Source organism: Hippocampus bargibanti, linkage group LG07 (genome assembly GCF_051943395.1).
Source record: "Hippocampus bargibanti isolate YZ-2025 linkage group LG07, ASM5194339v1, whole genome shotgun sequence".
Lineage (NCBI taxonomy): Eukaryota > Metazoa > Chordata > Actinopteri > Syngnathiformes > Syngnathidae > Hippocampus > Hippocampus bargibanti.
In genome coordinates this window covers 1958743-1985063 of record NC_142740.1, presented here as the reverse complement: position 1 = coordinate 1985063, position 26321 = coordinate 1958743, and the positions used below count along the sequence as shown (strand labels likewise).

Genomic DNA, 26321 nt, shown 5'->3' with positions numbered 1-26321 from the left:
AGCAACTAGCGATGAGAACATCGGCAACTTTATGAGTGCAAAAAAAAGTATTTTTTTTTTTTTACATTAACTCATTCGCCGTCATTCACGAATTAAATCAGGAATTGAAATATATCAAGAGAAAACTACATGAACGACCAACATAAAGGTAAATAAAAAGACTTTATTACACAGTACAGTTTATTTCTTTAATTACGATACAATGGTACTTTTATTATATGTAAAATAAGGTATATTTTGTGTAGTTTTAAGGCTTAGAAAGTAGAAAATTATGTTTTTGGCCTAACTCTAACCCCGAAACCACACCCCTAATCCGTACAAACTTTCCAAATCTTTCCCAAAAATTCCCAAACTTTCCCAACCTTAGCATTGATCAAATCAACAACAACTAACCCTATTCCTAAACCTTAACCCTAACCATAACTCTAAAACGTATCCCAACGCTAACCGTAAGCCAAACCCTAACCCTAACATGAAACCTAACCCCCTAACTATAACATAACCCTCCTAACCCCTAACACTAACCCTTATTCCTAAACCTTAACCCTAACCCTAACCATAACTCTAAAATTTATCCCAACCCTAACCCCCAAACCCTCACCCCCGACTCTAACCCCAAACCCTCACCCCTAACAAACTTTCCAAAACTTTCCAAGCCTAACCCTAACTCTAACCCCCTAACCTTCACTGTAAATCTAACCATAACCCTGACCCTAAACCTAACCCCAAACCCTAACCCCCAAACCCTCACCCCTAACCCTGAACCCTAACCCCAAACCCTCACCCCTAACAAACTTTCCAAAACGTTCCAAACCTTAGCATTAACCTTAACATCAACCTGAACCCTAACTCATAACCCCTAACACTAACCCCTATCCCTAACCATAACAATTTATCCCAACCCTAACCATAAACCTAACCCTAACACTAACCCTAACCCGCGAACCCTTCACCGTAATCCTAACCCTAACCCATTACCCCTAACCCTGAACCCTAACCCCAAACCCTCACCCCTAACAAACTTTCCAAAACCTTCCAAACCTTAGCATTAACCTTAACATCAACCTGAACCCTAACTCATAACCCCTAACACTAACCCCTATCCCTAACCATAACAATTTATCCCAACCCTAACCATAAACCTAACCCTAACACTAACCCTAACCCCCAAACCCTCACCGTAATCCTAACCCTAACCCATTACCCCTAACCCTGAACCCTAACCCCAAACCCTCACCCCTAACAAACTTTCCAAAACCTTCCAAAACTTACCAAACCTTAGCATTAACCTTAACATCAACGTTAACCCTAATTCCTAACCCCTAACACTAACCCTTATTCTTAAACCTTAACCCTAACCATAACTCTAAAATTTATCGCAACCCTAACCGTAAACCTCACCCTAACTCTAACCCCCTAACCTTCACTGTAAATCTAACCCTAACCCTTACCCTAAACCTAACCCCAAACCCCAAACCCTCACCCCCTAACACAGGGCCCGAACCCTCACCCTAACAAACTTTCCAAAACTTTCAAACACTTTCCAAAAGATTCCAAAACTTTCCAAACCTTAGCAATTGCAATGGGATTTTTTAGGCACCGAAAAAAAAACTTTTTTTGCCCGCATTTTTTATTTTTAGATCACGAAAAGCAAAAAAAAAGGTCAATCGCTTAACTTAAATTATCCAGGAACAGAATTTCGTTTTGGCTTCGCGTGGAAAAAATACAGTGGAATGTGGATTTACGAGAGCACCCAACTTTGCAAAATATCGCACACCCATAAAGAACTGCAAAAAAAAAAATACAAAAACAGAAAAAAAACAGACAGACGATTACGATGATGACCATGGAGAAAACTGCAAAAAAAAAAACAATTTGTTTCAAAGGAGAAGGACAATTTGACATAGATAGGCTGCTTGCTTTCCTGATTTAGTGTTGTTTTCTCAGGTGGCCGTCATCACACACTTTCATCACGGCGTAAGGACCACATTCAAACATGGCCTCCCACTCTGAGAACGCGGCCGTTCTCGCTTGTTTCTTTTCTTTCTGTCTCTTGCTCTTTCCCAATCCTCTCACGGTGCGCATTAGTAACCCAAACAAACAAGCACTCACATCGCTTTCAGCTGAATCAACATCATTGGTCATTTTTTTTTGACTAGCAACATTTCACTTGAGCTTTTACTTTTACAATACAATACGCACCTGATTTAAAATATAGAGCACTAAGAGTAATAAACTGAGAAATAAACCCTCATCCAATCGTATATTTTTTTCCATTCCCGCTCAACCTGTGTGGATAGCTAGCTTGCTATCCATGTTCGATCGCTACACAGATACACTGTAGCTAGATAGATGGCTAGTTAGCTAGACAGACGGCTAGCTTGCTATATGGATGCCAGCTAATCGATGCTAGCAAGCCAGAAACTACTTACAGACAGACAGATAGCAGGCTAGCGGCGTAGATGATACCTAGCTAGATAGGTAGTTAGATAGCTAGATAGCCAGACAGCTATATAGATTGATAAATACTGTAGATCAAAATAGCTATTGTAGATCGATAGATAGTTCGATAGATGCTAGATAGATGGCTAGATAGTTAGATAGATCGACAGATAGATCAATAGATCGATAGCTACTGTTGATAGACAGATACTGTAGATCGATATATAGATCGATAGATAGACCGATAGATAGATCGATAGATGGCAAGATCTATGGCTAGATATATGGCTAGATATATGGCTAGATAGCTAGATAGTTGGCTAGATAGATCGATACTGTAGATCGATAGATAGATGGCTACATAGGTGTCTAGCTAGATGGCTAGACAGACGGACAGACAGACAGACAGACAGACAGACAGACAGACAGACAGACAGACAGACAGACAGACAGACAGACAGACAGACAGACAGACAGACAGACAGACAGATAGATAGATAGATAGATAGATAGATAGATAGATAGATAGATAGATAGATAGATAGATAGATAAATGTCATCCGTGATATGTTTGCGTGGGCAAATGTTTCACAAGGGTAACATGATGGAACACCTGCGAGTGCACTCGAATGGCTTTGCGCCAAGGTTCCAATTGTGTGCTGGCAGATGAAGCAATTTGTCCAGCTAGCACTTAGCGTAGCGCAGCAGGCCCACATGGGACCGCTGGGACACTCTGGCATTTATTTCCTTCTACTCCGACTCCTTTTTCTCATTGCTACTTTAGGCCAAGTGACCTATGTTAAAAAAAAAGCCAAGGAATTTAATTTGAAGATAAATTCAGCATATAATGTACGGCGTATGCTAACCTTTAGGAATATAAAACATTCCAACAGTGCAGTAATAACAATTTTCAACCCCAAATGCTAATTTGAGATCATAACTCCAAACCCTTACATAAAATATTGTGGATTAAAAATTAAAATTAAGCCTAATTTGAAATCCCGTGCCACAAGATGGCAGCAAATAACTTTTTATCATCGAAGCTCCTCAATTCACTTCACATGAACATCAACTTGCCACAACAGGAATGTTTTTATTTAGCCTGAGCACAAAACGTTCGAAACCTATCAAAGCAGAGGTCTGGCACCGCTACCTCTGGACATTAGGAAGCTACCAGCAAAATTTTTGTTTTCTTGATGAAGCTTTTCGGATGAGGAGCGAAATGTCCGACACCTTCATAGAAGTACAGATGACGGCTGAAGAAACCTTTTCATCGAAAAACGTTGGAAAGTGGAGTTTTTCAGCAAAGAACGGAGAATAGGTTCACTCAAAAACCCGAATACAGTGATACCTTGGCTTACAAACTTAATTGGTTCCCAGACAGAGTGTGTAAGGTGAAAAGTGTGTATCCCAAAAATTAATTTCCCATAGGAAACCATTAAAATGAGAATAATCCGTTCCCAGGTCCCCATAAAACATAATTTTCTACTTTCTAAGCCTTAAAACTACACAAAATATACCTTATTTTATGTATAATAAATGTGCTATGGTATTATAATTAAAGAAATAAACTGTACGTATCATAAAGTCGTTTTATTTACCGTTGTGATGGTCGTTGATGGCTTCATGGAAAGGAGTGGCCGGTTTCATCAGCATTAAACACTTGATGAAGAACATAGCCTTCTTCTTTCACCACCTTGAGGAATGATCCCTTGTAGGTGCTTTCTCTGCCATAATTTTACCTAGTTCCTCATCATCTATGTTCTGTTTAGCTGGGTTGATAGCTTTTTGCATCAAGTGTACAGTTGGCTTGTGCGGGTTATTTGTGGAGCCCGAAAAATAGTTCGTAGGCTAAGGTAAAATTTAACGTTAACATAAATTTAACGTTCGTAAGCCAAAACGTTCGTAAACCAAGGGAGTCGTAAACCGAGGTATCACTGTATGTGAATTCGCAAAGGCTGCGCGGTTAACAAAGGGATTCACAATATCGCATAGAAAATGAGTCTGACGCCTCTGCTAAATGCTTTTATCTGGGATCCAATGAATGAGTGTGTGCGCGTGTGTGTGTGTGCGCGTGTGTGTCCGCATGTTCAATTGCTCTTCCAAAACGGCAGATAAGACGCAGCTGATGAAACACTTTTGTGAGAGCTCGTGAAAGCCTGTGATGTCCATTACTGAATTCCTCGTCCTTGACTTAGTGGGCCGCCTTCGAACAAAATGTCCCCATCCACCCCACCACCACCATAATCATCATCATCAATAATAATAATACATTTTATTTATAAGCGCCTTTAAAAACTCTCAAGGTCACTTTACAGTCACAGGATACGTTTTTCTGTGGATGAGCAGCGGCAGCCACACGCGCAAGCATTCACTCAACCCGGAAGTAACGCAAATAGAAAGAAAGCTAGCTATCCAGCTGATAGATAGCTATTAGATAGCTTGCCAGATATCTAGCTTGATAGCTATTTCGCTAATCGATAGCTAGATAGCTATATAGCGAATAGATACCTAGCTAGATAGCAAATAGTTTATAATAATAATAATAACAATAATACATTTAATTTATAAGCGCCTTTCAAAACTCTCAAGGTCACTTTACAGTCACAGGATAAGCTTTTCTGTGGGTGAGTAGCGGCAGCCACACACGCCAGTGTTCACTCAACCCGGAGGTAACTCAAATAGATAGAAAGCTAGCTAGCTAGCTAATAGATACAGTAATAATAATACATTTCATTTATGAGCACCTTTCAAAACTCTCAAGGTCACTTTACAGTCACAGGATTCAGTCGCTAATAGATAGCTACCTAGCCAGCTAGACAGCTAATATATATCTAGCTGGCTTCTCGCTAGCTAGCTATTTGCCATCTAGCTCCCTGGCCGGCTATCTAGCTAGCTATGTATTAACTATATAGCTATATAGCAAGCTTTCTATCTATTTGAGTTGCTTCCGGGTTGAGTGAACGCTGGCGCGTGTGGCTGCCGCTGCTCACCCACAGAAAAACTTATCCTGTGACTGTAAAGTGACCTTGAGAGTTTTGAAAGGCGCTTAGAAATCAAATGTATTATTATTATAATATAGCTAATAGATAGCAAATAGATAGTTAGGTAGCGAGCTTGCTAGCCAGCTAGACTGTCATAAATTTTCTCTCATAAGGAATTTAGTCAAACGGAAATTCCTTAATCCGGAAATATGCTAACTTTTCAGTGTTTGAATTGTTCACGCTGCCATAAGGATGTTGATCATGCCACACAGTAGCATGTCGAAAAGTGGGAATAAAAATAAATATATTAAAAAAAAAAAAAAAAGAAAAAGTGACAATCCTCATTGGTTACATTTTGGGCGGTACCTGTTAGCCGGTGTGGAGAAGACTCCGAGGATGATGTCACGGCCGTGCATGTTAATGACGGGACTGGTGGAGTGCAGCATGTTGAAGTAAAAGTGTGAATCTCCCGGCACGGAGCAGTTGAGTCGGGCCTTCTGGAAGGACGTCCACTGCTTCTCCAGCACGCGCTGAGATCCGCCTTGGTCGCGCTTACACACCCTGGCCACACGGGGCACTACAACCTGCCAGCAAGACAAATGACATATGAAGAAGGTGTTTCCTTTGGGGGAAAAGAGGCATTATTATAATAATAATAATAATAATAATAATAATAATAATAATAATAATAATAATAATAATAATAATAATAATAATCCATTCCATTTCTAAGCGACTTTCTAAACTCTGAAGGTCACTTTACAGTCACAGGATAATTTTTTTTAGCATTTATGTTCCCCACAAAATTTCTATTGTTTCGTTACCTTTTCCAGATAATTAAACTCCATTGCGATCTCTCGGAAGAAAAAGTAGATGTGAGGACCCCACTCCACAGCACTGACAAAGAAAGGCTCTGCATTGAGCAAAAACAAAAAAACAAACAAAAAATAACACAGAAGAAAATATTGGACACATATCATGCAATGCTACAAATACTTAAAATACTACAAATACTTAAAAAAACATTTATTTTATCTAATGTGTACAGTGATACCTTGGCTTATGAACTTAACTGGTTCCCAAACAGAGTGTGTAAGGCAAAAAGTGTGTATCCCAAAAATTAATTTCTCATAGGAAACCATTAAAATGAGAATGATCCGTTCCCAGGTCCCCATAAAACATAATTTTCTACTTTCTAATTTTCTAAGCCTTAAAACTACACAAAATATACCTTATTTTATGTATAATAAATGTGCTATGGTATTATAATTAAAGAAATAAACTGTACTGTATAATAAAGTTGTTTTATTTACCTTTGTGATGGTCGTTGATGGCTTGATGGCATGGAGTGGCCGGTTTCATCAGCATTAAACACTTGATGAGGAACGTAGCCTTCTTCTTTCATCATCTTGAGGAATGATCTCGTCAGTGCTTTTTCTGCTATAATTTTACCTAGTTCCTCATCAATTGTGTTCTGTTTACCTGGGTTGATAGCTTTTTGCATCAAGTGTACAGATGGCTTTTGTGGGTTATTTGTGGAGCCTGATTGATGGGAATTTTAACCTTGCAGTCTACACTCTGCCTTTGAACTATCAAAGTTGAAACAAGTCAAACTTTCACTGTTTTCTATCCATTTTGTCACTCTCTCTCTGATGTCTGCCTGTCTCTTTAATGATTAAACCACCTCCCCTCACTGCTGCAGTCTTGACTAATCACGTGGCTTTAACCGAAGACTGGGGGCGGGGAAACAAGGACAAAAAAAATGTCGGCGGCCATTTCCTTTTAGGAGAACGGGCTCGTTCGCGAACGACATCACTCATTGTGGCAGCTCCGTGTGCATCCCAAAATATAGTTCGTATACCAAGATAAAATTTTCACAAATTTAACGTTCGTAAACCGAAAAGTTCGTAAGTCAAGGGGTTCGTAAACCGAGGTATCACTGTACCTGACTTTTATTTTTTTGATCGTACTTATACTTGGTCCCGCATTTAAAAATAGATACCTGGAATTTCTACTCCATACTTTGTAACAATTAGCTTGCTAAGCGCCGTTCGCTCATGGGCAACGAGAAGTGAAAGAGGCGGTTCATGTAGAAAAAAAAAAGTGTAAAATGGCACCCTGCCGTTTCACTGGATTTACACTGGCAATGTCTACCTGCTCGAGGCCTGATAGCGACTCTTTTTACTGCCTTAATCTAGTGAAATAGCGATGTGCGACGAGAACCGGTCCAAGCTGCTGCTAACTCAACATAAAGTAGTCAAGGCTGGAGGGCACACTCAACCCTAAGTCTACAACGCTCATAATTCTTTACAAAAAGACACACTTGCACACACACGGATCTTTGGGTACCTCGGAACCACTTGGAATCGTGCTTTATGGTCCGAAGAGCCGGATTGTCTCCGAGGCTCCGGTAGATGACGGCGTCGATGGCCAGGAAGTCCGTCACGGTGGCCGTAAACAGATTTCCCTCTGTGACATGCGTGCATGAAACGTGCATGAAAAACGAGTCGGTCTTTTTGTCCGCCAGTCAAACTATTTTAAAGACAATTCAATTCATGCTACAGACGCCCCCCCCCCCCCCAACTTACAAACGAGATACGTTACCAACGGTCGTTCGTAAGGTGAATTTGTTCGTAAGACGGTTACTAATTGGATTAGCGGTTAGCATTGGTAGTTTAGCGTAGTTTTACCCTCTATTATTATTATTATTATTATCAAATAAATAAATAAATAAATAAATGGATTCCCAAATAAACTCACAAAAAAATAAATAAACAATGAATAAATAAATAAAATAACTACTCAATAAATAAAGACAAGAGTTTTGAAAGGCGCTTAAACATAAAATGTATTATAAAAAAAAACCAACAAATGCCTTACCAAATAAACACACAAATAAATAATAAATAAATAAATAACAAATCAATAATTAAATAGCAAACAGACACACACGTCCTCGAGAGATTTGAAAGGTGCTTAGAAATCAAATTTAGTTATTTGTATTATTAAATAAATAAATAAATAAATAACAAACAGATTACCAAATAAACACACAAATAAATGAACAAATAAACAAATAAATAAACTATGAATAAATACAAAATAAACAACTCAATAAATAAATAGCTAACAGACAAACAAGTCCTTGAGAGTATTGAAAGGCGCTTAAAAATAAAATGCATTCTTATTATTAAATAAAAAACTAAAAAAATGGATTACCGAATAAGCACACAAAATAAATAAAAATAAATAAACACACTATGAATAAATACATAAAAAACAAATCAATCAATAAATAGCTAACAGACAAACAAGTCCTTGAGAGGTTTGAAAGGTGCTTAGAAAAAAATGTATTATTATTATTAAATAAATAAATAGATTACTAAATAAACACACAAATGAATACATAGCTGCATAAATTCATAAATAAATAAATACACCAAAAATAAACAAATAGATGCATAAATAAATAAATAAATAACTAAATAAATTCCACTTCCCTCTATTATGCATATATCCAGGATTCAAAATGTATTAGCTATCACAAGAGTACAACTTAATATTTATGAATTAAGAATAGAGAAATGCCCAGTCAAACTATCAAGTGTGAAATCAACAACCGGGGCGGTTAAATAAACCAAAAAAAAAAAGCCACAGCCGAGCATAATAAAAGAAAACAACAAAGGCTGCTAATGATGCGCTCGAGTCATGACGGTGACGACGGAACAAATCTGCGCACGGCTAGCCGGAACACGGTGGCGCCACGATCGACACGTTTACCTGCAAACAAGGCCACGTTAGCGTGTTTGGGGTCGTAAGGGCATCTTGCCATTCCGCTGACGGGGTCACTGGTCATTTCCAAAGTGTCCCCCTGTGACACACAAATAATACACGCAGAAACACGCTTAAATGAACACTGAGACAACAATCAGTGGCAATGTGAATGGGGGCGGATGGGGTTATGAAAAACAAGTCACTGGAGAATGACAATTAGCGCTTGTTAGCCTAAGCGCTACATGAGCCGTTCAGTGCTGGCAATTAGGTGCGATAATGACAACAAGAGAGTCACACAGTTGCGCGCCAACTATTACACACAAACGCCACACAAGGGATGGATAAAGGTTCCTAGAAATAAATCACTTGATGTCTTTTAGTTCCCCACACCAATAATCCGTTTGGATGTAAATGGTTGAAGGGATGAGTGGGTTAGCCGGCTAGCTAACTTTACTACCACGCGGTAAAGTTTGAAGCTTGAAATCACCGCTCATGTACGGGCCATCTGCTCAATCGGCAACCGAAAGAAAGTCCACCACGCTCATTCAGACGGTTGCCAATTGGAATAGCGGTTAGCATTGGTAGTTTTAGCTATTCCAATCGATGCTAATGTTAAAGCTAGCGAGATATAAGGCCAAACGGAAACTTTAGCTTCGTCGGTAATAAGCCGTTTGGATGTCAATGGTTGAACGGATGAGTCAGTTAGCCGGCTAGCTAACTCTATTAGCACGCGGGAAAGTTTGAAGCTTGAAATAACCGCTCATGCATGGGTCATATGCTCAATTGGCAACCAAAGGAAAGTCCACACACCTCAATCCGACGGTCGCTAATTGGAATAGCGGTTAGAATTGGTAGTTTTAGCGATTCCAATTGATGCTAATGTTAAAGCTAGTGAGGTATGAGGCCAAACGGAAACTCCAGTTTAGTCGGCAATAATCCGTTTGGATGTCGATGGTTGAACTGATGAGTCAGTTAGCTGACTAGCTAACTTTACTACCAATTAGACGGTTGCTCATTGGAATAGCGGTTAGCATTGGTAGTTTTAGCTATTCTAATCGATGCTAATGTTAAAGCTAGCGAGGTATGAGGCCAAATGGAAACTCCAGCTTAGTCGGTATAATATTGCGCTCTCAACAACTGTGTGAAAACGACGACAACACCGCGATATCACCGATAGAAATACTCAAGATACTATTCCTCTCTTGTTTACTACAAAGCTATCACCGAATCATCTATCATATCATTTCAAATAGAAAAAAAGGTCAAGGCGTGAATTTATGCGCAGCGAAGCACAAAATATACGAGGGATTCGCGTGCGGTATGATACAGTAGGCGGCGTTGCATTAAAGCAAAGCTATTAATAAAGACGTTGCTAGCATTGCTAACTAGGCCCCGGGGAAGGAAACAGCGAGGCAATCAGGTGCGTCGAGCACAGTTGTCATTAGTAAACTGACCAATAATGTACCGGCGCCTCAACCGCCGCTTGTAATACGAAGCAAAAAAATTGATCTGCCAGAGCGCCTTTGATTATTAAAGTATTTCGGCTTTGATCCAACTTTAATATTCAATCGGCGGCCGAGCTAATGACTCATTCATTTACTGTTTGTGCCGTGGTTTGAAGTTGCGTTAAAGGGGAGGAAGCCGTGGTGCCTTTGGGGATTGCGGGAAAGTTGAACGTCGGAGTGTTTGACAAATGGGAAAAGAAGGAAAGCAACGAGAGGGAAAATTGACAGCATGGAGGAGGTCAGCACTTGTTAGCAGAACCTTGTTGACTTCATATTTTCCCCTCTGTTCATTTTTTTCTTCGAGTCAAGCAGAAAAACAAATGACTCATATTTTCTTCACGTGTTCATTCGACGCCTCTTCAAAATCTGCTGACACGTAATTGGAAGGGGACGTAATGTAACCGTGAGATAAATAAGAAACGATTGGTTTTAGTTCAAATGAACCCGTATCATCTGGCTTTCTTTCTTTGGTCGATTCTTGAAAAGAAGTACAGTGATACCTCGGTTTATGAACCACTTGGCTTACAAACTTTTCGAGCGTTAAATTTATGAAAATTTTACCTTGGCATACGAACTATTTTTCGGGATACACACGGAGCTGCCACAATGAGTAATGTGACGTTCGCGAACGAGCCCATTCTCCTAACAAGAAAATGGCAGCCGGCTTGTTTGGGTCCTCTATTCCCCGCCCCCAGTCGTTGGGTAAAGCCACGTGATTGGTCAAGAACGCAGCAGTGAGCGGAGGTGGTTTAAACATTAAAGAGACAGGCAGACGACAGAGAGACCGACAAAATGGATAGAAAACAGTGAGATTTGGACTTGTTTCAACTTTGATACTTCAAAGACAGAGTGTAGACTGCAAGGTTAAAATTCCCATTAATCAGGCTCCACAAATAACTCGCACAAGCCATCTGTACACTTGATGCAAAAAGCTGTCAACCCAGCGAAACAGAACACAATTGATGAGGAACAAGGTAAAATTATCGCAGAGCAAAGCACCTACAAAGGATCATTCCTCAAGATGGTGAAAGAAGAAGGCTACGTTCCTTATCAAGTGTTTAATGCTGGTGAAAGCGGCCACTCCATTCCATCAAGCCATCAACGACCATCACAAAGGTAAATAAAAACACTTTATTATACAGTACAGTTTGTTTCTTTAATTATAATACAGTAAAGTCTCGTTATATCGATATCGGATATATCGATAGTCCCGGTTATATCTATACCATTTCTATGCACGCACGGAGAAAATTACATGCAAACAGGGTCGGATATATCGATAGTCCCGGTTATATCGATATTTTTTCGGACTCCCTTGAATATCGATATAAGGAGACTTTACTGTACCATGAAACATTTTCTTACATAACATAAGGTATATTTTGTGTAGTTTTAAGGCTTAGACAATGAGAAAATTATGTTTTATGGGGAGCTGGGAACAGATTATTCTCATTTTAATGGTTTCCTATGGGAAATAAATTTTGGGGATACACACTTTTGGCCTTACACACTCTGCCTGGGAACCAATTAAGTTCGTAAGCCAAAGTATCACTGTAGTTCATATAAAAAATGTAAAAAAAAAAAACACTTGACAAATATCTGAAGGTGGGATGATGTCATACAAACAACGTGCATGTTCACCCTGGCAGGCGGACTAAAATTGCGATGTGTAAGCGAGGGCGAACAGATCAGACATTCATTCATTATGATGATGATGATGATGATGATTATTATTATTATTAGTATTATTATTTTTTAATACTTACGGTATAGTTGGCACAGAGCGGGTTGAAAGCGTTGGTGCCGCACACAAACAGTCCACCGGGCCGACTGAGGAGGACCTTCATGAAATTCCGACATTCATCCTGCATGGTGACAAAAAAACAAAACGAAAAGGCACTTTAGTTGTTTCGTTTCAATGTTGCTGCTGTAGATATCGAATTTTATCCATTGTGGGACTATGAAAGGCGTTCTCATTCTGATATTACATACAGAACAAATTCATTAATAGCTAGTTTTCAAATCTGAATAGTGAATAATGATGGTTATTTTGGTTTAAATGGGAGAAATTTAAAGGACAACCGACACCTCTGGACAAGTTGTGTCCATAATTTGTAAAATCACTTCAAATGACTTATTTATTACAAAGATTCCAACGCATATAGCTATATTTTAAGTTTTAAGACTCGCGCTGAATATTCAAGAAGTCTTGTTTTTGAGTTGATGACGATGCCCTAAGTGACGTCACGGAGGGAACGCCCCTGACTGAGAAAGCGACACACAATGCATTTTGGGTCCTTTTTTTCCATCTGAAAACACTGTGTTGGTGGCGAAAATAGAAGGAAAACTACATAAATAACGCGATTATGAATCATGTGTCGCAGCCAATTACGGCAACACGCACAAAGAAGGTATAAGTTGACACAAATTCCCAGCGGACAAATCAGCCCATTTCCAACTGAGCTTTTGCGCCATCTTGTGAATTTTCTGGACGCTACTGTAGAGTCCAGGCGGCTCGAATTGATACGGAAGGACTTCTTTAATGGATTGCAAACATTTATGCTTTCCTCTTCAGAACTATTTGAATCATATTCAGAATCAGAAAACCTTTATTCGTCCCACAATGGGGAAATTTGTAGTCCACAGCAGCAATTTGAAAGGGGATGGCTGGAGGGGTGTGAAAGGATAGAAAAAAAGATATTCCAAGCATAACACAATAAAAATGTCAACTGTATACTGTGCAAATGTAAATGTGCAAAACTGTTTCATAAAAAACGGCTAGTTTTTTATGAAAAGTAAAAGTATCGAGAAAGGCACATGGATATATGGCATCAACCCATATATATATACAGTAAAGTCTCGTTATATCGATATTCAAGGGAGTCCGAAAAAATATCGATATAACCGGGACTATCGATATATCAGACCCTTTTTGCATGTATATAACTTTACTGTATATACACAGTAAAGTCTCGTTATATCGATATCGGATATATCGATAGTCCCGGTTATATCGATACTATTTCTATGCACGCACGGAGAAAATTACATGCAAACAGGGTCTGATATATCGATAGTCCCGGTTATATCGATATTTTTTCGGACTCCCTTGAATATCGATATAACGAGACTTTACTGTGTATATATATATATATATATATATATATATATAGAACTGGATGAGTAACAAGAAAGCATCTTCTCCGAATCTGAACTCTGTGATTTGATTCTGGAGCAAGGCAGTTTGTGAAGGAGTATCCTGCCGTGATGTCACGAACAAGGGGGCGTGACTTTCTCAATCTCCCCAGTTTCAAGCTCATTTTGTGACAGTTTTGGGAAACTTTAACTCATTTTTATTGGTGTTTTGCATTTGACTACAAATATCAGCCTGCGTGTTTTGGGTATTTTAGATCCTATAAAACGTTTTTCGGTTGTCAGTTAGGAAACAATAAAGTGTCGGTTGTCCTTTTTAAATGAAGAGAAAAATTAATGCGAGTTGAGAAATGGGAGGGCGGAAAAAAAATTCAAAAAAAAATGACAACAACTCGAGCACGCATGAAAACCCGCAATCATTCAGTCAGCAGAAGCAGCGGTCCAAACAAGTGATTATCTTAAAACAGCTCGGTGAAATGAAGCTTTTCACTCGCCTGATGTGTGGAATTATTTCACCATTAACGCTGCCAATCACGCTAACGGATGTTGAATGCGGCTGCTGTCGCTCACTGAAAGCTTCTACAAACGTTACCGTGGATGATTGACAGATTGTAATCCGTACCAGCGCCGCAGGACCTTAAAACAAACGGCTCGTCCGGGGGCTAATTTCGTCACGGCGACACTTCAAAGTAGACACATGACAAAAATCATTCTCTTAAAAAAAAACGGAACGGCGCCCGGAATAACTGAAATATATCGAACGTTAGCTAGCCAGTTAGCTAATAGATAACTAATAGAAAGCTGGCTAGTAGCTAGCTTGCCAGATAGCTAATAGATACCAAATATATAGCTAGCTAGGTAGGTAGCCAGCTAGCCAACCAGAAAGCTAATAGATAGCAAATCGATAGCTAGCTAGGTAGCCAGTTGTACATGTACAAATCTTTATAGAGTATATATTTTATTACTTTTTTTTAGGACAAACCAATACAGGTTACTTAAACATACTTATATAAACCTTAAACATATTAATGTTATATATTTGATCATTCTCTTAAAAAAAACACACACAGAACGGCGCCCAATGGAGACAAATGACTTGTTGAAAAAAAGCTTAGCTAGGTGCTGTCATGCACATGTTAGCATGAACGTGTACTACACCTCCATATTGTTTTTGAGATAATTAGCAAAGAAAGCTGTCAGGTTCTATTTTGTTCTTTTGCGAACAGGCATTGACACATGTTTACGTCATGTACTTAGCCAGGTTAGCCAATTTATCGTCGATTATAATGCAGATAAATATAATTACATTATCATTTTTGATAAAAAAAAAGCTAAATCAAATGACAACAGGGTGGCCATTTTGGAATGTGGGCATATAAAAATAATCATACTATTAAAAAAAAGGAAAGATAACCAATGGAAACAAATGGCTTAGCTAGGTGCCGTCACTCACGTGTTAACATGAATGCATACTACACGGACATATTGTTTTTGGGATAATTAGCAATGGAGGTTTCGGGTTTTTTTGTTCATTTACTAACAGGCATGTTTACATTTTTACTGTGCCACGCTGGGCAATTTATTATTGATTATAATTCCAATTAAAAAATTATATATATATATATATATATATATATATATATATATATTTGCATTTTTTATTAAAAAAAGCAAATGACAACAGTGTGGCCATTTTGGAATATGGGCATCGGCCATTTTGTAATATGGGCATCGGCCATTTTGGAATATGGGCATCGGCCATTTTGGAATATGAGCATCGGCCATTTTGGAATATGGGCATCGGCCATTTTGGAATATGAGCATCGGCCATTTTGGAATATGGGCATCGGCCATTTTGGAATATGAGCATCGGCCATTTTGGAATATAGGCATCGGCCATTTTGGAATATGGGCATCGGCCATTTTGGAATATAGGCATCGGCCATTTTGGAATATCGGCATCGGCCATTTTGGAATATAGGCATCGGCCATTTTGGAATATGGGCATCGGCCATTTTGGAATATGAGCATCGGCCATTTTGGAATATAGGCATCGGCCATTTTGGAATATCGGCATCGGCCATTTTGGAATATAGGCATCGGCCATTTTGGAATATGAGCATCGGCCATTTTGGAATATGGGCATCGGCCATTTTGGAATATGAGCATCGGCCATTTTGGAATATAGGCATCGGCCATTTTGGAATATGGGCATATGAAAACGAATGTACCAAAAATCATCCACTTGTCAACAGTCCGTATGGTACTAGTTTCGGCGAGCTTTCAGTGACATCAGAGTGAAGGCTGGTCGTGCTTAAGACCCCCTTTTTTGGTTCAATAAAACCCACCAGCTCAAAGCCAGATGTTGCTACCCCTCGAAAACTGCCCATCAAGCTTTCCCGCTTCAGTCCTAGCAAGGTTCTCAATTTTCAACAATTAAAAAAAAAGTATATGAGTGCGTTTGATGCCTCTGAGCGGTGTCAAACGTGAGGTGTCATTTTTCACGTGACAGTCATGTGCTAGCTTATCCCCCCCCCCCCCCCCCGCCTCGCTACCACCTGGCTTCCTGCGCTAGTCTGATCAGCCCTCGGCTTTGATTAAAATTTTCAAAACGGCGGAGTCTTTGAAAAGAACGTCGTCTCGAAACGCGAGGCAACAGCAAGGAAGTGAAGTCATACATGTGCCCCCCTGGCCGGCTATCTACCTAGCTATGTATTAGCTATATAGCTATCTAGCTAGATTTCTATCTATTTGAGTTACTTCCGGGTTGAGTGAACGCTGGCGCGTGTGGCTGCCGCTGCTCACCCTCAGAAAAAACTTATCGTGTAACTGTAAAGTGACCTTGAGAGTTTTGAAAGGCGCTTATAAATTATATGTATTATTATTATTATTATTGTTATTACACAGCTAGCGATTAGCTAAGTGACACTTAGTCTAGCTAGCATACATTCCTGGTTCTATTAAATAAGATTAAATAAGTCCACATCATTGGCGTGTTGTCTTATATCTTGAATTTCTTCACCGTGTGCGTGGCTACGACAAGGTCCATGTATGGTATCTAGCTAGCTGGATAGCTTGTTAGCTGGCTATCTATTAGCTAGCTGGCTGACTGGCTATCTATTAGCTATCTAATGGCTGGCTAGCTTGCTTTTTATTTATTAGAGTTATTTCGGGTTGAGTTAACGCTGGCGCATGTGGCTGCCGCTGCTCGACCCACAGAAAAACTGATCCAGTGACTGTAAAGTGACCTTGAGAGTTTTGAAAGGCGCTTACAAATGATATGTATTATTATTATTATTATTATTATTATTATTATTATTATTATTATCCAGTTAGCGATTAGCTAAGTGACACTTAGCATAGCTAGCATAGATTCCTGGTTCTTTTAAATAAGAACAAATAAGACAACGTCATTGGCTCATATCTTGAATTTCTTTACCGTGTGAGTGGCTACGACAAGGTCCATGTATGACTACATTCTTTATCCTCACTTGTAGCACAATTCCGACAAAAACAAGACGAGAACAACTGTGTCTAACTCAAAATAACTGAAATGAACGCCATTGAGCTTTTGAGGGGCTCAATTGTCGACCTCTTAACGACTGTACGTTTCGATGTCCATTTTCTCTTGATGAAAATTGTCCAAAATTCATCTGCTGCTGCATGAATTCGTTTCATTAACTGGCATTCATCTATTCCACGAAGGCAATTTGGCACCCGATGGTGTGAGCTTTATTCAAAGAGAAATTAAGTCAGCGGGATTAGGCTTTTTTAGTGCGTTTTTTTTGAAACCACACATACAATCGCGCACATAATTGCACACACGCAGCAGATGATCAAACCGTGAATGAGCGAATGATAAAATCCGTGTATAGATCCAAATGTTTAATAATAATAATAATAATATATTTCAGTTATAAGCGCCTTTCAAAACTCTCAAGGTCGCTTTACAGTCACAGGATGAGTTTTTCTGTGGGTGAGTAGCGGCAGCCACACGCGCCAGCGTTCACTCAACCCAGAAGTAACTCAAACAGATAGAAAGCGATCTCTCAAGCTAATAGAGAGCTAAAAGCTAGCTAGATGGATAGATAGCTAGCCAGCTAGATAGAAAAATAGAGAGCTAGCTAGCTATCTTAAAAGCTAATAGCTAGATAGACAGATAGCCAGCTAGATAGCAAATAGAGAGTGAGCTAGCTTGATAGCTAATAGCTGGATAGCCAGCTAGATCACAAATAGAGAGCTAGCTAGAAAGCTCAATAGCTAATTGCTATAGATAAATAGATAGCCAGCTAGATAGTAAATAGATAGCCAGCTAGATAGCAAATAGAGAGCTACATAGCTAGCTCGATAGCTAATAGATAGATAGCCAGCTAGATAGCAAATACAGAGCTAGATAGCTCAATAGCTAATAGCAAGATAGATAGCCAACTAGATAGTAAATAGTGAGCGAGCTAGCTCGATAGCTAATTGTTAGATAGATAGCTATCCAGCTAGATAGTGAATAGAGAGCTAGCTAGCTCGATAGCTAATAGTCAGATAGATAGCCAGCCAGATAGGAAATAGAGATCGCTAACAGTTACATAGATAGCTATCCAGCAAGATAGCAAATAGAGACCGAGCTAGCTAGATAGCTGATAGCCAGATAGATATCTAGCCAGCTAGATAGCAAATAGAGATAGCTAACAGCTAGATAGGTAGCCAGCCAGCTAGATAGCAAATACAGAGCTAGCTAGCTCAATAGCTAATAGCCAGACAGATAGCCAGCCAGCTAGATAGCATTAATGTCCTTATGCCTCCGAGGTGTGTGCTCTCTGCTCCTTGCCTCCATTTCCCGGGAATGCGTCCAGACAAAACGCCACCTGTGCGGTGTTGGCAAGCTATCGCAAAAAAAAAAGACAAAAAAAAAAAAAACAGACGACAGCAGACCCCCCCCCCCCCAATCCTCGAACGGACACTGGCAAGAGCTGCAGGGGCTCTGAAAAATTCATCTCGCGCTCAGATGACGCAGGCAGCAAGCCAGCATCAATATGGCTCAGGATGAATATGTGTTTTGATTTACCGCTATGGATTGTTCCCAAGAGTCATGATGGAGTACAGGTATGAAACTTGAAGATGAAATCTAACTTTGAGGCGCGCTACTACCCTGTTAAAACGTAAATAATTCAAGGGAAAGACTGATTACTCAGATTACGACAACGATCAAGTCCAAACGCCACCCGTTCTGAAACACATTGCGCTTCCCAGCTGCTTAGCTTAGCGCAACGAAACTGGAAGATAATGCTAGTCAAAGTCAGCTTCATTGTCAAATATGCTAATATGCATGACACAGACAATAAATGTAATTCCTGAATGTAAAGTGAGGTAGCTAGTGTCGTATGTAAAGTGAGGTAGTGACGTATGTAAAGTGAGGAAATGTCGTATGTAAAGTGAGGTAGTGTCGTATGTAAAGTGAGGTAGTGACGTATGTAAAGTGAGGTAGTGACGTATGTAAAGTGAGGAAATGTCGTATGTAAAGTGAGGTAGTGTCGTATGTAAAGTGAGGTAGTGACGTATGTAAAGTGAGGTAGTGACGTATGTAAAGTGAGGAAATGTCGTATGTAAAGTGACGTAGTGTAGTAATGCAAAAACAAACACACAAAAAAAGGTTGAAGTGAGATCTTGCAGAAAAAAAAGAAAAAAGTTGAGTTCAGGATGGTAGTACAGTGTGTACTCAGAGTTCGGTGAGTGTGGCAGTGGGAAGAGGTAGGCGGGGGCAGGGCTGGGAGGGAGTTGAGTCTCCTGACTGCCTGGTGGCACAAACTATTCCTACGCCGGCTGAAAATACTTTTCTCAAGAATGCATGAGCGATCTTATTTTTGTTATTTCACGCCGATTTTTATTCCTGTGATTAATAAATCGCAATTAAGAAGATTAAAAAAAAAATCGCAATTATGCTAATCGCTTTTGCTTTGAAAATCCGATTTAATGCTCTAAAAAAACATGCACCAAAAAAAAACAGGTAGCAGTCAAACAGAGGTAGCAAAAGTATTTTACTTCAGTAAAAGTACAGGAAACCTTTATTATTATTATTATTATTATTATTATTATTATTATTATTATTATTATTATTATTATATACTGTTATGTACTTAGTTACTTTCCACTATTCATAATTAGCAATAGTGAAGAAACCCAGATTTTAGCATCTGTTTTCCATCTTTTGTTCATACCGAAAACAAAACTTCATGTCAACCAAAAAGCCACGTTTTTTTTTTTAATTTATTTTTTTTACCTCAGGCTACAATCAACATTCCTCTTCGGAATCACAAAACAAAACACAGCGGTAACATCGTAAAGCACTTCCCCAGACTCAGCCTGATTTATCGGCTCGTAAAATATTAGTTATAGCCCTAGCCACGACCTGCTACGTTAACGTGGGTACGATCGCTATCGAAGGCGGGCGGCGCATCGGGGGAGCTCGTCTTTGGCATGGTGGCTCCTCTAAATCTCTCAGGTTTCGATTACATAGCTGGCTGCCTCCCTGAGGTTAGCGACGACGGAAAAGAGGGCAGTCGAGTGTAGCCATTGATTTTCGCACATGAACACGAACACGCACGTACATAGACACAAATGGAAAGTGACATGTACAAATATTGAATTTGCTTTGTACTTAAAGAGGATTTTTCAGCTAGCTGTATTATTTGTTATTTTAGCATCTGTTTTATTTTTATTTATTTCAAAACATATTTCTACTTTCTTCTTGCGTTCAAAAATACTCAGTGTCATCTGAAAAGATGGTGTTAACTAACACAGCAAAACGATAACATAGCTTAGCTAAGCTATAAGAACACGTTTTGAGAGCAGAGAAGTCGAGCCAAAGCTAGCTTTAAACAATTCGTAACATGTTACTTATTTAATAAAGAGGGATGTTTTTTTAAATGTGTAAAATGAGCTAAGCTATGTTAGTGTTTTGCTAGTTGGCAGTGTTAGCTCTTAACTAGCAAAACGTTTTACTATTTGGTAGTGTGTGCTAACGCTGCCAACTTAGCTAGGCTATAGGTACCCGTTTTGAGAGCATATAGGTCGAGCCAAAGCTAGCTTTAAGCAATTCGTGACATGTTCTTTATTTAATAAAGAGGAACGTTTTTTGGACGTGCAAAGATTAGCTAAGCTATGTTAGCGTTTTGGTAGTTGGCAGTGTTAGCTGCCAACTAGCAAAACGTTTTGTTATTTGGCAGTGTTAGCGAATGCTGCCAACTAGCAAAACACTAACATAGCTTAGCTAAGGTATAGGGACCCATTTTGAGAGTATATAAGTTGAGCCAAAGCTAGATAGCTTTGAACAATACGTGACATGTTCTTTATTTAATAAAGAGGGAAGTTTTTTTGGGATGTACAACGATTAGCTACGCTATGTTGGCGTTTTGCTAGTTGGCAGTGTTAGCTGCCAACTAGGTAAACGTTTTGATATTTGGCAGTGTTAGCTGCCAACTAGTAAAACGTTTTGCTATTTGGCAGTGTTAGCTAATGTCACCAACTAGCAAAACGCTAACATAGCTTAGCTATGCTATAGGAACGCATTTTGAGAGCATAGAAGTCGAGCCAAAGCTTTCAACTATTCGTGACATGTTCAAGCCTACTCCTAAACCGCTTCACAAAAGCTCTTGTGTCGCTTCCCAGAAAAAGAAAGAGTCCCTGGCACACCATTTGGAAGTGATGCTCCGTGACAGGATGAAAGAGGTGTGTATGTTAGCGAGCATGTGTGCAGGGGGGATTAATTAACAGCAACACCAAATTAGCAGCGCCGCGCAATGCTATGACGCGTTTTTTTTTTTTTTTTTTTTTTTTTTACACACCAGTCGCCTCCACCGTTCAAACTAATCCGCATCCCTCCGGCTGGCGAGTCTTCCTTGAATTTGACGGTAATTGCGTTTAGAACACACCACAGGCCACAAACAAAACGTCACACACTCTCAAAATGGGTCCCTATACCTTAGCTAAGGTATTTAGTGTTTTGCTAGTTGGCAGCATTCGCTAACACTGCCAACTACCAAAACGCTAACATAGCTTAGCTAATCTTTGCACGTCCAAAAAATGTCCCTCTTTATTAAATAAAGAACATGTCACGAATTGCTTAAAGCTAGCTTTGGCTCGACTTCTATGCTCTCAAAATGCGTTCCTATAGCTAAGCTATGTTAGCGTTTTGCTAGTTGGTAGCATTAGCTAACACTGCCAAATAGCAAAACGTTTTGCTAGTTGGCAGCTAACACTGCCAAATATCAAAACGTTTACCTAGTTGGCAGCTAACACTGCCACCTAGCAAAACGCCAACATAGCGTAGCTAATCGTTGTACATCCAAAAAAAACTTCACTCTTTATTAAATAAAGAACATGTCACGTATTGTTCGAAGCTAGCTAGCTTTGGCTCAACTTATATACTCTCAAAATGGGTCCCTATACCTTAGCTAAGGTATTTAGTGTTTTGCTAGTTGGCAGCATTCGCTAACACTGCCAAATAGCAAAACGTTTTGCTAGTTGGCAGCTAACACTGCCAACTACCAAAACGCTAACATAGCTTAGCTAATCTTTGCACGTCCAAAAAAATGTCCCTCTTTATTAAATAAAGAACATGTCACGAATTGCTTAAAGCTAGCTTTGGCTCGACTTCTATGGTCTCAAAATGCGTTCCTATAGCTAAGCTATGTTAGCGTTTTGCTAGTTGGTAGCATTAGCTAACACTGCCAAATAGTAAAAGTTTTGCTAGTTGGCAGCTAACACTGCCAAATATCAAAACGTTTACCTAGTTGGCAGCTAACACTGCCACCTAGCAAAACGCCAACATCGCGTAGCTAATCGTTGTACATTCAAAAAAAACCTTCCCTCTTTATTAAATAAAGAACATGTCACGTATTGTTCGAAGCTAGCTAGCTTTGGCTCAACTTATATACTCTCAAAATGGGTCCCTATACCTTAGCTAAGGTATTTAGTGTTTTGCTAGTTGGCAGCATTCGCTAACACTGCCAAATAGCAAAACGTTTTGCTAGTTGGCAGCTAACACTGCCAACTACCAAAACGCTAACATAGCTTAGCTAATCTTTGCACGTCCAAAAAATGTCCCTCTTTATTAAATAAAGAACATGTCACGAATTGCTTAAAGCTAGCTTTGGCTCGACTTCTATGCTCTCAAAATGCGTTCCTATAGCTAAGCTATGTTAGCGTTTTGCTAGTTGGTAGCATTAGCTAACACTGCCAAATAGCAAAAGTTTTGCTAGTTGGCAGCTAACACTGCCAAATATCAAAACGTTTACCTAGTTGGCAGCTAACACTGCCACCTAGCAAAACGCCAACATAGCGTAGCTAATCGTTGTACATCCAAAAAAAAACTTCCCTCTTTATTAAATAAAGAACATGTCACGTATTGTTCGAAGCTAGCTAGCTTTGGCTCAACTTATATACTCTCAAAATGGGTCCCTATACCTTAGCTAAGGTATTTAGTGTTTTGCTAGTTGGCAGCATTCGCTAACACTGCCAAATAGCAAAACGTTTTGCTAGTTGGCAGCTAACACTGCCAACTACCAAAACGCTAACATAGCTTAGCTAATCTTTGCACGTCCAAAAAATGTCCCTCTTTATTAAATAAAGAACATGTCACGAATTGCTTAAAGCTAGCTTTGGCTCGACTTCTATGCTCTCAAAATGCGTTCCTATAGCTAAGCTATGTTAGCGTTTTGCTAGTTGGTAGCATTAGCTAACACTGCCAAATAGCAAAAGTTTTGCTAGTTGGCAGCTAACACTGCCAAATATCAAAACGTTTACCTAGTTGGCAGCTAACACTGCCACCTAGCAAAACGCCAACATAGCGTAGCTAATCGTTGTACATCCAAAAAAAACTTCCCTCTTTATTAAATAAAGAACATGTCACGTATTGTTCGAAGCTAGCTAGCTTTGGCTCAACTTATATACTCTCAAAATGGGTCCCTATACCTTAGCTAAGGTATTTAGTGTTTTGCTAGTTGGCAGCATTCGCTAACACTGCCAACTACCAAAACGCTAACATAGCTTAGCTAATCTTTGCACGTCCAAAAAATGTCCCTCTTTATTAAATAAAGAACATGTCACGAATTGCTTAAAGCTAGCTTTGGCTCGACTTCTATGCTCTCAAAATGCGTTCCTATAGCTAAGCTATGTTAGCGTTTTGCTAGTTGGTAGCATTAGCTAACACTGCCAAATAGCAAAAGTTTTGCTAGTTGGCAGCTAACACTGCCAAATATCAAAACGTTTACCTAGTTGGCAGCTAACACTGCCACCTAGCAAAATGCCAACATAGCGTAGCTAATCGTTGTACATCCAAAAAAAACTTCACTCTTTATTAAATAAAGAACATGTCACGTATTGTTCGAAGCTAGCTAGCTTTGGCTCAACTTATATACTCTCAAAATGGGTCCCTATACCTTAGCTAAGGTATTTAGTGTTTTGCTAGTTGGCAGCATTCGCTAACACTGCCAAATAGCAAAACGTTTTGCTAGTTGGCAGCTAACACTGCCAACTACCAAAACGCTAACATAGCTTAGCTAATCTTTGCACGTCCAAAAAATGTCCCTCTTTATTAAATAAAGAACATGTCACGAATTGCTTAAAGCTAGCTTTGGCTCGACCTCTATGCTCTCAAAACGGGTACCTATAGCCTAGCTAAATTGGCAGCGTTAGCACACACTACCAAATAGTAAAACGTTTTGCTAGTTAAGAGCTAACACTGCCAACTAGCAAAACACTAACATAGCTTAGCTCATTTTTACAGCGGGGAGTCGGCTCATCCAAAAAAAAATTAAATAAATAGCACGCCATTCCGCTTTTCAAACGGAAATGACGGTCGTCCGGTGACTACTAGTTGGAAAAAAAAAAGGTTTGACAGCCTGCCGAAAACGAGGAGGGCAAATTGAAAAGCACAAATGAGTCGCAAACTCGGGTAATTCGCTATCGCTAACCTCGCGTGAAGAACAGAAGGACTCGCACATGCCGAGCGTTTAGTCGCCATCTGGACTAATTTTACCGAAGTCGGGGGGGGAGGGGGGAGAGGCCCCGCCTACCTTTACATCCTTTATGTTATCGATGAAAAGGTTTATTCAGCCGTCATCTGTACTTTTTCATCGATGGACCACTCCTGTACGACTGAGAGCTTACACAGACGTATCCTTATGTTACACTTTGGAGGAGATTGTACGACTGGATTATCGTTGGGAATGACAGTGAGTGGCAAAAAGCGCACCCTAGCTAGCGTTAAAAACAGCTAATTAATTGACTCCCACTCATATTCGCGCCGTATGGGCAAAATTTCAGAGTCTCCATTGAGATGACAACCGACGTCTCCGGACAAGTTGTGTCCATAATTTGTAAAATGGCTTCAAATGACTTTAACTGAGCGTATTTTACAAAGATTCCACCGCATATAGCTGTATTTTCCATTTTAAGACTCACGCTGAATATTCCGGAAATCTTGTTTTTGAGTTGGTGACGAGTCCGTACGTGACGCCCCTGACCGAAAAAAGGACACATTGTAGCAGTCCTTCCATCTCGTCAATGCATTTTGCTGGACTTGGACTCATGTTGCACCAAAAAGAGGCAGAAGAGGACGACAAAGCTCCATATAAGGAATTTATCAGCCTGTGGAAACGGGCTGATTAATTGCTCACGCGCAGCTTGGTCGGCATTTTCTGCCTCTTTTTTTGGTGATACATTTCCCCCCAATGTTGCCTCAAAATGGCACGGAATAAATTATTAAATCGGTTGCAAACATGTATGCTTTCCTCTTCAGAACTATTTGAATCATATTCATAACTGGATGTATAACAAGAAAGCATATTCTCCGAATCTGAAGCCATTGTTTTGATTCTCCAGCAATGCAAGACGTCTTGGCGTGACGTCACAAACTGGGGGCGGGACTTTCTGAAAATGCCCAATTGGCAGTTGAATTTTTTTGCAGATTTTGGACACTTTAAGTCATTTTTTTATTGGTGTTTTGCATTTGACTAAAAATATCATACTGCGTGTTTTGGATATTCTAGATGCTATAAACCGTTTTTCTGATGTCAGTTAGGAAACAAAAAAGTGATGTCGGTTGTCCTTTAAGATTCATGAGATATCCAACACGATAATAACAGAGCGATCACTTCTGATGATTTCCGCATTTACTCACGACTACCTATTTCTACCTATCTATTTGTTATCTTGCCGGCTAGCTAGCTGTCTAGCTAGCCATCTATTCACTACATAGCTATCTATTCGTTACATAGCTATCTAGCTAGATAGCTATCTATTAGCAATATAGCTATCTAGCTAGCTCTTATTATAAATTTAAAAATAAATAACAATAAATAAATAGAAGAAAGAGAAAGAGACATGGTGACAAGCCAAGGCAACCATGATGGGACTATGCAAATGAATCGTCCAGGACAACACAAAAAGGGGCAGAGGGGACGGAGTGGCA

The 26321-nt window shown here is 39.5% G+C and overlaps 1 protein-coding gene across 3 annotated transcripts in view; it reads right to left on the bottom strand.

The window, feature by feature from the left end:
- The window catches only part of sema6bb (sema domain, transmembrane domain (TM), and cytoplasmic domain, (semaphorin) 6Bb), a 127080-nt gene that overhangs the window by 25151 nt on the left and 75608 nt on the right, over nucleotides 1–26321 (bottom strand). For all 3 annotated transcript variants that reach the window (XM_088999976.1, XM_088999977.1, XM_088999975.1), the window contains exons 7-11: nucleotides 12472–12570; nucleotides 9207–9297; nucleotides 7776–7895; nucleotides 6251–6339; nucleotides 5793–6010 (exon numbers count right to left, since the gene is read on the bottom strand). In XM_088999976.1, the coding sequence (XP_088856102.1) occupies nucleotides 5793–6010; nucleotides 6251–6339; nucleotides 7776–7895; nucleotides 9207–9297; nucleotides 12472–12570 (617 nt within the window). The remainder of the gene's footprint in view (nucleotides 1–5792; nucleotides 6011–6250; nucleotides 6340–7775; nucleotides 7896–9206; nucleotides 9298–12471; nucleotides 12571–26321) is intronic.